Source organism: Pecten maximus, chromosome 14 (assembly GCF_902652985.1).
Source record: "Pecten maximus chromosome 14, xPecMax1.1, whole genome shotgun sequence".
In the NCBI taxonomy this organism is placed as follows: Eukaryota; Metazoa; Mollusca; class Bivalvia; order Pectinida; family Pectinidae; genus Pecten; species Pecten maximus.
Window position 1 is genome coordinate 8,509,406 of NC_047028.1, and position 13,273 is coordinate 8,522,678.

General features: G+C 43.2%; 1 protein-coding gene across 1 annotated transcript; it reads left to right on the forward strand.

Annotated features, from left to right (window-relative positions):
- The first annotated feature begins 252 nt into the window (after positions 1-252).
- On the forward strand, positions 253-12,791 carry LOC117341591 (C-type lectin domain family 17, member A-like). The gene is made up of 4 exons (XM_033903443.1): positions 253-2,285; positions 4,888-4,973; positions 9,862-9,949; positions 11,480-12,791. Exons 1-4 carry the CDS (start codon positions 2,201-2,203, stop codon positions 11,713-11,715), a joined length of 495 nt encoding a protein of 164 aa, XP_033759334.1. The 5' UTR covers positions 253-2,200; the 3' UTR covers positions 11,716-12,791.
- Positions 12,792-13,273: the final 482 nt, after the last annotated feature.

Consider the following 13,273-nt stretch of genomic DNA (forward strand, 5'->3'; position numbering starts at 1 on the left):
ATCCTCACGGGTACGCATGCGCACGCATCCTCGCCCACGTACACCAATACACATACATTATACCAAACAGTACTTGTAGTGAATGCACAAGAGAGTAACATGGCTATTCATTGTATTCACGACGATAATTATGATTATACTGCGCTTTTGACGATGTTTTAGTGTTCTGGGAGAAATAATGTACAACGGGGTAGACCCATTGATACGTTTATAAATAATATAGATTCTTCAAAGGTAACACAATACTTCTCTTAATTCCGGGTAGTCGTCGGGTTTAAAAGTATTGATTTTCCCAGCAGCTTATTTAAAATAATCTCCATGACGTTAACAACGATTTTCCTATGAATATCTTAAAGCAAAATCGAATGTTACTTATAAAACATGACATAACACACTGGTGTAAAAAGCAGGAAATGCAGTTTGATAGAACTAATAGCAAGTGAGGCGATGCGCTATTAAGAAACACTTTCTTTTTGTTGTAAAGCATGAACGAGAATAGACTTTAGTATACTGCAACCAAGCTTGAGGATGTACTAAATATTTTTAAATATTTACCAAAATATTGTCAATCTTATAAGCAAACACGAATCTGAAAAATGTGTCAAAAATCTAGACTCTGTTGTTTATGAAACGTTTTTTACAAAGATTTTAATAAATTACCAATTCAGCAGTCATTTTGCAAATGCATATTTATTGCCTGTCATGAAAAGGTCAAAGTTCACCTTTATTTACTCTAGATTGATCACCCAAATGATCATTGTGTGGCCATATGTAATTGTAGCTAGCTCATTTTTGCTGTACAACTTTGTAATGTTCAGTACAATGAAAATAATATGCAATGTGGAAAATTATAAATGTTTGATGTGTAAGTTAAGCACTTTGGATTTCTGACCCCGAAATGGTGATAAAATAACACAAATAATAGTGGGATAAAAAAAGGAAACACACGGACCTCCCATTTTTATGGCTCCTGTAGAAAAATTAACTTGTTTTCTTTTGATCAGCTAGATATTTTGAAAAGTTTGATAGTAGAACTTTTTACTTAAAGCATTAAATCTGCACAAAATGGTGAAAAAAATGAGTAATTTGCCATTAAAGATTAATGGGTAAGGTAACTTAAATTGCTACTTTGAGTTAAATGAACAGATCAAAGAAATTCAACTTCCATAATAAAATAATATTTTTGTCAATTCTGCAAGCATCCATACATATCTGACAACACATGGAAGATAATGTATGAATTTGTCCGGTAAAGTGTTTAAGCGAAGTTCCCTTAAAATAACATAATTGTCAAATTGGTATCTTTGACCGGTTATAGCACAAACACGAGCGCACGCACATGTAATTCTTCTTGCAGTTTCTACTATGTCATTATTAACTCTTCTTTCCAAAAATGTTTAAGAGAGATAAAGTTTAATACAGGAAACTTTTGATTTCTCGAGTTGTACATCCTTAACTCTTACTTTCTCGAACGTTTCACTGGTCATTTTAACAGTGTAATCACCGAAACGTCACTCATAAAATCCCAATACTCGTGATAACAAAGTCTATTCGCAAGGTTATAACGTAATGTTATGAGGACTTCCGTTCACGTCTATATTTGTTGAATACAAGAATAATGAAATGAATCTGAACCCATAGTATTTAAGGAGTGTACCTCATTTTGACTGCATAAACGGTAGTAGTATATCACATGGTTAGCGCGTTAGCGCTCAACAGGATATGTTCGATGCCAACTGCGGGCATACTACCGTATACGCAGTCAAAATGAGGTACACTCCTTACATTTACATCAAACAAATCGTTTGAATACAGTACGAAGAAAACAAATAGAGTGTGTTGCGACGTTGGTAACTACGACAACCATGGTTGCTAAGATAATATAGTTTCAGTGAATCTGCGTAAAGACACCAGTATTTTTAACAAAAATTAAAAGAAACAACTAATCATTTTTGTTTCATACCTTTTACGTTTTAAATTAACTGATATATTCACAATCGACAATTTCCGTCTCAGATTAACTATGGTTGTCAAGTACAGCGTGTATTGACACAGATGTAGTAGTAACGTGGTCAAATGTTAGCTTACCTCGTGGAGAAGTTAAATACATTGTATATTGTATGCACCCATTTCCGCAATATTCAGTTTAGTTTTTGACAAAATACTCACTTGATTTCAACATTACGATAAAACATTTCAGATGGACATTTCAAACTGTGACATGTGTTCAGAGACTGAAGTTTGTGTCAACACAAAAGATGGAAGCCATGTTTGTCTCAACCGAGGTATGTATCCTTGTAACAGACCGATATACATTATTAGTTTACAGACGTACTGAATGCATTTATGGGACGTTAGATACCGACAATCTAACCCAGAATTTTTACCCAGAATCGGTAAGATAAGGGCGACATTCGAACACAATATAGATTTACATGGAGACCCTGAGAATATACAATGAGGATACGACCAGGTGTTCGGGAAAGATGAGCGTCTTCTGCTTCATCGACATATACAGACCCGTGCAGGAGCGGGTAGATAATATGGCTGCTGTAACTCGCTGCATGTCGTGAGAGGCGACTGATAGCGGGGCCCCCGAACATGTCATGAGAGGCGACTGTCGTGGGTCCCCCGAACATGTCGTGAGAGGCGACTGTTGTGGGGCCCCCAAACATGTCGAGTCGACTGATAGTGTGGCCCCCGAACATGTCGTGAGAGGCGACTATAGTGGGGCCCCCGAACATGTCGTGAGAGGCGACTGTTGTGGGTCCCCCGAACATGTCGTGAGAGGTGACTGTAGTGGGGCCCCCGAACATGTCGTGAGAGGCGACTGTAGTTGGGCCCCCGAACATGTCGTGAGAGGCGACTATAGTGGGGCCCCCGAACATGTCGTGAGAGGCGACTGTAGTGGGGCCCCCGAACATGTCGTGAGAGGCGACTGTAGTGTGGCCCCCGAACATGTCGTGAGAGGCGACTGTAGTGTGGCCCCCGAACATGTCGTGAGAGGCGACTGTAGTGTGGCCCCCGAACATGTCGTGAGAGGCGACTGTCGTGGGTCCCCCGAACATGTCGTGAGAGGCGACTGTTGTGGGGCCCCCGAACATGTCGTGAGAGGCGACTGTCGTGGGTCCCCCGAACATGTCGTGAGAGGCGACTATAGTGGGGCCCCCGAACATGTCGTGAGAGGCGACTGTAGTGGGGCCCCCGAACATGTCGTGAGAGGCGACTGTAGTGGGGCCCCCGAACATGTCGTGAGAGGCGACTGTAGTGGGGCCCCCGAACATGTCGTGAGAGGCGACTGTCGTGGGTCCCCCGAACATGTCGTGAGAGGCGACTGTAGTGGGGCCCCCGAACATGTCGTGAGAGGTGACTGTAGTGGGTCCCCCGAACATGTCGTGAGAGGCGACTGTTGTGGGGCCCCCGAACATGTCGTGAGAGGCGTCTGTAGTGGGGCCCCCGAACATGTCGTGAGAGGCGGCTGTAGTGGGGCCCCCGAACATGTCGTGAGAGGCGACTGTAGTGGGGCCCCCGAACATGTCGTGAGAGGCGACTGTAGTGGGGCCCCCGAACATGTCGTGAGAGGCGACTGTAGTGGGGCCCCCGAACATGTCGTGAGAGGCGACTGTCGTGGGTCCCCCGAACATGTCGTGAGAGGCGACTGTAGTGGGGCCCCCGAACATGTCGTGAGAGGTGACTGTAGTGGGTCCCCCGAACATGTCGTGAGAGGCGACTGTTGTGGGGCCCCCGAACATGTCGTGAGAGGCGTCTGTAGTGGGGCCCCCGAACATGTCGTGAGAGGCGGCTGTAGTGGGGCCCCCGAACATGTCGTGAGAGGCGACTGTAGTGGGGCCCCCGAACATGTCGTGAGAGGCGACTGTAGTGGGGCCCCCGAACATGTCGTGAGAGGCGACTGTAGTGGGGCCCCCGAACATGTCGTGAGAGGCGACTGTAGTGGGGCCCCCGAACATGTCGTGAGAGGCGGCTGTAGTGGGGCCCCCGAACATGTCGTGAGAGGCGACTGTAGTGGGGCCCCCGAACATGTCGTGAGAGGCGACTGTCGTGGGTCCCCCGAACATGTCGTGAGAGGCGACTGTCGTGGGTCCCCCGAACATGTCGTGAGAGGCGACTGTAGTGGGGCCCCCGAACATGTCGTGAGAGGCGACTGTAGTGGGGCCCCCGAACATGTCGTGAGAGGCGACTGTAGTGGGGCCTCCGAACATGTCGTGAGAGGCGACTGTAGTGGGGCCCCCGAACATGTCGTGAGAGGCGACTGTAGTGGGGACTTTCATCCGTGTCATCTATTAAGGGGACATTGAAGAGACCAAAATGTATTTTCTGCCCTCATTGCAACACTTGCTATATTAAATCTGTCATTCTTTATTCACTACTCGGTTATTCTGTGCTTTGTTTTCTTGTGCTATATTCTCCTTGACACCCCCTCATCATATGACCCGGGCTGTCGCGATGACGTCAGTCAACCCCCCCCCCCCCCCCGCCCAACCCAACCCCCTCCTCCCCCCAAAAAAAATCAAAAAAATCTAGGTCTCATAGAAATGGTGACTAGGGCTGTGACATGGGAACTGCTAGGGATATCAACACGCTCCCAGAACGTTTGACTTTGTATTCTACAAAGAAACAGAAAGTTCCCCAATGATATCGACCATAATGGTTCCTAATGGCTATGTATCTATCGACAACTAACTAAGGTTGGTACCCCTTGGCAGCTAGGATTCCTTTCAGTGACGTTAGATTCATTTTAATGCGGGTTTTTTAAAGTAAAATTCACTTGTTCATATTTTAAGCATGTCTAAGATGTCGTCTTTTCCCAATCCTAATTGTATGTGTGGATTTGTATGTAATGACTTAGTAGCTGTTTTTATGTTCCAGGTGGATGCCAGACTGCCGATTGGGTGCCTTTCAATCATAAGTGCTACTTCTTTAGAGGACAAGAAACTTCTGCAGACGAGAACATTGTAATTGTGTTTAAGTTATTTTTCAAAATTCATCTGACATTTTCACAACTTCTTAGTTTCCAAGTTTGCGACGTTAAATCATTAACAGACTGGGGCAGATGCTGAAATATTCTTTACTTGAGAAATTTCTGCTGATTTTTTCCATAATGGTGAAGGTCACGGATCGCACGTGATTACTAAACTACATTGATACCCACGGCCTATTACACTACACTACACCGATACCCACGGCCTATTACACTACACTACACTGATACCCAAGGCCTATTACACTACACTACACTGATACCCAAGGCCGATTACACTACACTACACTAATACCCACGGCCGATTACACTACACTACACTGATACCCACGGCCGATTACATTACACTACACTGATACCCACGGCCGATTACACTACACTACACTACACTGATACCCATGGCCGATTACACTACACTACACTACACTGATACCCACGGCCGATTACACTACACTACACTGATACCCAAGGCCGATTACACTACACTACATCGATACCCACGGCCGATTACACTACACTACACTGATACCCGCGGCCGATTACACTACACTACACTGATACCCACGGCCGATTACACTACACTACACTGATACCCACGGCCTATTACACTACACTACACTGATACCCACGGCCTATTACACTACACTACACTACACTACACTGATACCCACGGCCTATTACTCTACACTGATACCCACGGTCGATTACACTACACTACACTGATACCCACGGCCGATTACACTACACTACACTACACTGATACCCACGGCCTATTACACTACACTGATACCCACGGCCTATTACACTACACTACACTGATACCCACGGCCGATTACACTACACTACACTACACTGATACCCACGGCCGATTACACTACACTACACTACACTGATACCCACGGCCTATTCCTACACTACACTGATACCCACGGCCTATTACACTACACTACACTGATACCCACGGTCGATTACACTACACTACACTGATACCCACGGCCGATTACACTACACCACACTGATACCCACGGCCTATTACACTACACTACACTGATACCCACGGCCTATTACACTACACTACACTGATACCCACGGCCGATTACACTACACTACACTGATACCCACGGCCAATAACACTACACTACACTGATACCCACGGCCATTACACTACACTACACTGATACCCACGGCCATTACACTACACTACACTGATACCCACGGCCGATTACACTACACTACACTGATACCCACGGCCGATTACACTACACTACACTGATACCCACGGCCGATTACACTACACTACACTGTTACCCACGGCCGATTACACTACACTACACTGATACCCACGGCCGATTACACTACACTACACTGATACCCACGGTCGATTACACTACACTACACTGATACCCACGGCCGATTACACTACACTACACTGATACCCACGGCCGATTACACTACACTACACTGATACCCACGGCCTATTACACTACACTACACTGATACCCACGGCCTATTACACTACACTACACTGATACCCACGGCCGATTACACTACACTACACTGATACCCACGGCCGATTACACTACACTACACTGATACCCACGGCCTTATTACACTACACTGATACCCACGGCCTATTACACTACACTACACTGATACCCACGGCCGATTACATTACACTACACTGATACCCACGACCGATTACACTACACTACACTACACTGATACCCACGGTCGATTACACTACACTACACTACACTAATACCCACGGCCGATTACACTACACTACACTGATACCCACGGTCGATTACACTACACTACACTAATACCCACGGCCGATTACACTACACTACACTGATACCCACGGCCGATTACACTACACTACACTGATACCCACGGCCTAATACACTACACTACACTGATACCCACGGCCTATTACACTACACTACCCTGATACCCACGGCCAATAACACTACACTACACTGATACCCACGGCCTATTACACTACACTACACTGATACCCACGGCCGATAACACTTAACTACACTGATACCCACGGCCTATTACACTACACTACACTGATACCCACGGCCGATTACACTACACTACACTACACTACACTGATACCCACGGCCTATTACACTACACTACACTGATACCCACGGCCGATTACACTACGCAACACTGTTATCCACGGCCGATTACACTACACTGATACCCACGGCCTATTACACTACACTACACTGATACCAACGGCCTATTACACTACACTACACTGATACCCACGGCCGATTACACTACACTACCCTACACTGATACCCACGGCCGATTACACTATGCTACACTGATACCCACGGCCTATTACATTACACTACACTGATACCCACGACCTATTACACTACGCTACACTGATACCCACGGCCGATTACATTACACTAAACTGATACCCACGGCCTATTACACTACACTACACTGATACCCACGGTCGATTACACTACACTACACTAATACCCACGGCTGATTACACTACACTACACTGATACCCACGGTCGATTACACTACACTACACTAATACCCACGGCCGATTACACTACACTACACTGATACCCACGGCCGATTACACTACACTACACTGATACCCACGGCCGATTACACTACACTACACTGATACCCACGGCCTATTACACTACACTACACTGATACCCACGGCCGATTACATACACTACACCATACCCCACGGCCCTATTACACTACACTGATACCCACGGTCCGATTACACTACACTACACTACACTAATACCCACGGCTGATTACACTACACTACACTGATACCCACGGTCGATTACACTACACTACACTACACTACACTGATACCCACGGCCGTATTACACTACACTACACTGATACCCACGGCGATACACTACACTACACTGATACCCACGGCCTATTACACTACACTACACTGATACCCACGGCCGATCTACACTACACTACACTGATACCCACGGCCTATTACACTACACTACACTGATACCCCACGGGCCGATTACACTTACACTACACTGTATCCCCACGGCCCTATTACACACACTACACTGTACCCACGGCCTATTCACACTACACTACACTGATACCCACCGGCCTATTACACTACACTACATGATACCCACGGCCGATTACACTACACAACAATGATTACCCACGGCCTTTACATACACTACAACTACACTGATACCCACGGCCGATTACATACACTACACTGATACCCACGGCCATTACATACACTACACTACACTGATACCCAGGCCGATTACACTACACTACACTGATACCCACGGCCGATTACACTACACTACACTGATACCCACGGTCGATTACACTACACTACACTGAATACCACGGCCGATTACACTACACTACACTGATACCCACGGGCCGATTACACTACACTACACTGATACCACGGCCGATTACACTACACTACACTGATACCACGGCCTATTACACTACACTGATACACCGATAACACCACTGGCCGATTACACTAACTACACTGATACCCACGGCCTATTAACACTTACACTACACTGATACCCATGGCCGATTACACTACACTGATACCCACGGCCTATTACACTACACTACACTGATACCCACGGCCGATTACACTACACTACACTACACTGATACCCACGGCCTATTACACTACACTACACTGATACCCACGGCCGATTACACTACGCAACACTGTTATCCACGGCCGATTACACTACACTGATACCCACGGCCTATTACACTACACTACACTGATACCCACGGCCTATTACACTACACTACACTGTTATCCACGGCCGATTACACTACACTACCCTACACTGATACCCACGGCCGATTACACTACACTACACTACACTAATACCCACGGCCGATTACACTACACTACACTGATACCCACGGTCGATTACACTACACTACACTAATACCAACGGCCGATTACACTACACTACACTGATACCCACGGCCGATTACACTACACTACACTGATACCCACGGTCGATTACACTACACTACACTGATACCCACGGCCTATTACACTACACTACACTGATACCCACGGCCTATTACACTACACTACACTGATACCCACGGCCTATTACACTACACTACACTGATACCCACGGTCGATTACACTACACTACACTGATACCCATGGCCGATTATACTACACTACACTGATACCCACGGCCGATTACACTACACTACACAGATACCCACGGCCTATTACACTACACTACACTACACTACACTACACTGATACCCACGGCCTATTACAATACACTGATACCCACGGCCGATTACACTACACTACACAGATACCCACGGCCGATTACACTACACTACACAGATACCCACGGCCTATTACACTACACTACACTGATACCCACGGCCGATTACACTACACTACACTGATACCCACGGCCGATTACACTACACTTCACTAATACCCACGGCCGATTACACTACACTACACTGATACCCACGGCTGATTACACTACACTACACTGATACCCACGGCCGATTACACTACACTACACTGATACCCACGGCCGATTACACTACACTACACTGATACCAACGGCCGATTACATTACACTACACTACACTAATACCCACGGCCGATTACACTATGCTACACTGATACCCATGGCCGATTACACTACGCTACACTGATACCCACGGCCGATTACACTACACTTCACTATACTGTTGCAAATGGACTGTTGTGAAATAAATTTATCAATGGGGATTGTTCTCACTTGCTATAAATGATGCCTTAAGATGCTTGTTTTATTTATATTCTAAAGATGTTTTGCGAAACGATGAATACCAAACTTGTGAGGATCAACAATGCCCAGGATAAAGCTTTCCTGGAAACGGAAATGATAAACAGGGGTGAGTCCATTAACATCCATTAGTTTGTTATACAGAGGTTACACGAGTGCACGTGATTTTTGTAACTCGAGTGAAAGAACAGCCACAGTGACCTGTTTCTACGGCAATAGAAAGCTACTCTGAAGATACATTGACCCATGTTGTGTCGACATGTTTTCTTTCCACAATATCAGTTGGGTGAAAGGATATTACCTAAAGTTAAATGCCACTAATTAATATACAAAACTGAGTTTTGGAAATGCATGGATATATTACAATTTATTACAAATCATGACAAATTATAAGCAAGTTTATTATTTTCAAATCAATAAATTGATAGAAATCTATCTATATATTTTTTTAAATATGACAAAACAGCTGCAGACTACTTCTTGTGTCTTATAATTTCCAGGTCCTCGTGAAGCGGCCTTCTATTGAGATAGAAATCTCATTTACACAATTTATTTTAAAAAATATGACTAGACTTTATAAAGGCAATGTACTGAAGTAGTTATGATAACGGGAGCAATTAAGAACAATTAAGGCTTTAATTGTAACACAAGTCTTCTGAACTACCCCGCAATGGGTCAGAAGGATTCTGCGAGCAAGATTTTCTTCTCTACATTACCAACTGACTGGCAACTAGACCCGAAGTTTTTTTTGTTTTTTTTTTTTTGCTAATAATTGCCAAGCTTAATTCTAATACTAGATTATCTGCCCCTAGTTTGAAACTTAGGCTAGAATCCGACATATCCTAGGGACCAAAATCAAAATGCTCAATTTTTCTTTACAAATTTAATATTCTAGAGACAGGGGGCCAGTCTAGTACCAACTGTGAATAAGAGCGGACAATATTCAAATTTCAACAAAATCAGAACCTAGGAAACGGTCTTCATATACATATTGATGTTAACACCTATGGTCGTCATTTTGTCCAATTACAAACCAGTCACTTATTGTTTATGTGCCAATATACATCTGCATCATCCAACTAGATTTTAATTTCCACCAAAATTAAATACATGTATTTCCCTTTAAGGACCTACACCCGGGATCGAATAAACACCTTTACTTAAGGAAGATATGCAATCACAAAGCTATGTTTTACATCCAATTCTGCTTAAATTCAATCGGCAGGAGCATAGTGTTGTAACCGGAAAACATGCAATCATAACCCAAAAATGACCTGAAACTGTCGAAAGTGTGAAAGGAAATATATGGCAAGCTGTTTTAATATTCAATACCTATGTGGCTAAAGTTGAATGTTTTTTTGACATAAGTTAAAGATTTTAAATTCAGTCAAAAAGATTTTGACTAAAGTTAAAAAGATTTCAGCTTAAGTTCAATAATACAAATTTATTTGTCTTAAGTCAAAATCCTTTTAGCTTAAGTCAAAAAACTTTTTATCTTAATCTATTATGTATTAAATATTAAGACGGGTTGCCATAGAAATCTCCTCAGGGTACCTACTTGTAATTTGTTGTAAACCTGTTCCAGCACAGGTTGAGATCAGGTGTTATGAAGTAATAATTATATAGTTTACATTTACAGGAATAGCAAATATGTGGCTTGCGGCAAACGATAGGGCTGTAGAGGACGAGTGGGTTTGGGGACCCGGGGACGGAGTGTTGAATGCAGTGTGGGGAGTCAATGAACCCAACAATGCAGGCAATGAAGATTGTGCCGAACTAGAACTCAATCAAACAGTTGCCTTTTGGAATGACCTCAACTGTGCACTTCATTATTCAGGTGCTGTATGTGAAGATCACTATAAAATCTACCTTTGAACAAAGAAATTTTGTGGTACAATAGTGCAATCTAATGGAAGTTTAAGAAAGTGTTCAGTGGCGAGGCGGATTATCTACAAAATGACAGACTTAACATGTAATGTCACTCACAAACTTATCATGATTGTGTCCATGACTTTTCTGTTGTGTGTAGATCTTAGTTAATCTATTTCTGTATTAAACCGTTTCAACCCTAAGAAACTTTAGTGGACTCTGCCATTCTTTCATAATTTGAAGTCCAATATGGTCAGTAGGGGTGAAAGAGTTAATAGAAGGATGAGTTTAGTGCATAACAAGGAATTTGATCTTTTTGACATCTTGTTACATACAAGGGTGGGATTATCCCCAGAGACTTATGCCTCATTAATACCGTTTAAGGGACTCAATTTCACATCACTCATTAATTATACACATATAATATCAAATTTAATAACAAGAGGCCAACGGGCCTTAACGGTCAGCTGACTACAAAAGCCTTACAGAAGAGAGAATATGATAACTTTCATTACACTTTCAGTAAAATTCAACCACGCATTTGTTTTTTATTACAGTAATTTTGGCCATCAGTGGGTTACTACTAGTGTAGTCAGCAAAATCATTTTAAGCTAAATTTGAGCTAATTTCTTCACTTTTCGGTCCGTCCTCTTTCTCTTGAGAGGTCAAACAAACCTTCATTATTTCGGAATTGATTGCCCCTCTTTCATTGATTGCCCCTTTTTCAATCTATTTCGTTGAAAAAGGCAATTAAGTAATATCCCTTTGAGATCCGACCACTCTGTCACTAGGGAACAAACTAGCTTGATTTATGCAAAATATGATTACCCTTTGAGAATGTTATTATGGCATTAAGGAGTAGTGTTTTCAAGGAAAATAGTATCTAGTTTTCTGTCCTAGGGCCTAACCAGCCTCATTTATATAAATTAAGATTTACCTCCAAAAATATTATTTTAGACTGAATTTGGTTCAAATCCTCTTTGACATTAAGGAGGGGTAGCGTTTGAAAGAAAAAAATTACGCACGGTGGACGAAGCTGGATGGCTATAGGACAGATGACCTAAAAGTGTGGTTCTTAAATATTTATAAATGGACAGAGATGCTACATCAAATCAAAATCTCGAGGTAGGCATCACAGAATCATTTGTATTTTTGGAAAGTATTTTATTCATATCATTTCTGCATGTAAACAGTTGTAATAAAATGTGTCCATCCTTTGATGGTCTGTATAATCAAATGTGATGTTTTCAAGACAGTAAAATAAAACTATGTAAAATAACGATGAAACATGAAAGTTTTCCTGTTTATTTCTAGACAACTGTCCAATTAGTCATACCTACGAGTCGAATAACTGTTTCTAAAGACTTTCATTGTTCATCACTAGGCGAGCCATCCAATAAGTCAGTACTACTGGTCAAATAACTGTTTCTAAAGACTTTTACTGTTCATCACTAGGTGAGCCATCCAATAAGTCAGTACTACTGGTCAAATAACTGTTTCCATAGACTTTTACTGTTCATCACCAGGCCAGCCATCCAATAAGTCAGTACTACTGGTCAAATAT

Excerpts from the sequence above, each read along its gene's own strand:
- LOC117341591 (XM_033903443.1), top strand. The coding sequence starts at position 2,201 with ATGGACATTTCAAACTGTGACATGTGTTCAGAGACTGAAGTTTGTGTC. Across the intron at positions 4,974-9,861 it reads CTTCTGCAGACGAGAACATT|ATGTTTTGCGAAACGATGAA; the intron begins GTAATTGTGTTT and ends TATATTCTAAAG. Across the intron at positions 9,950-11,479 it reads AACGGAAATGATAAACAGGG|GAATAGCAAATATGTGGCTT; the intron begins GTGAGTCCATTA and ends TTACATTTACAG.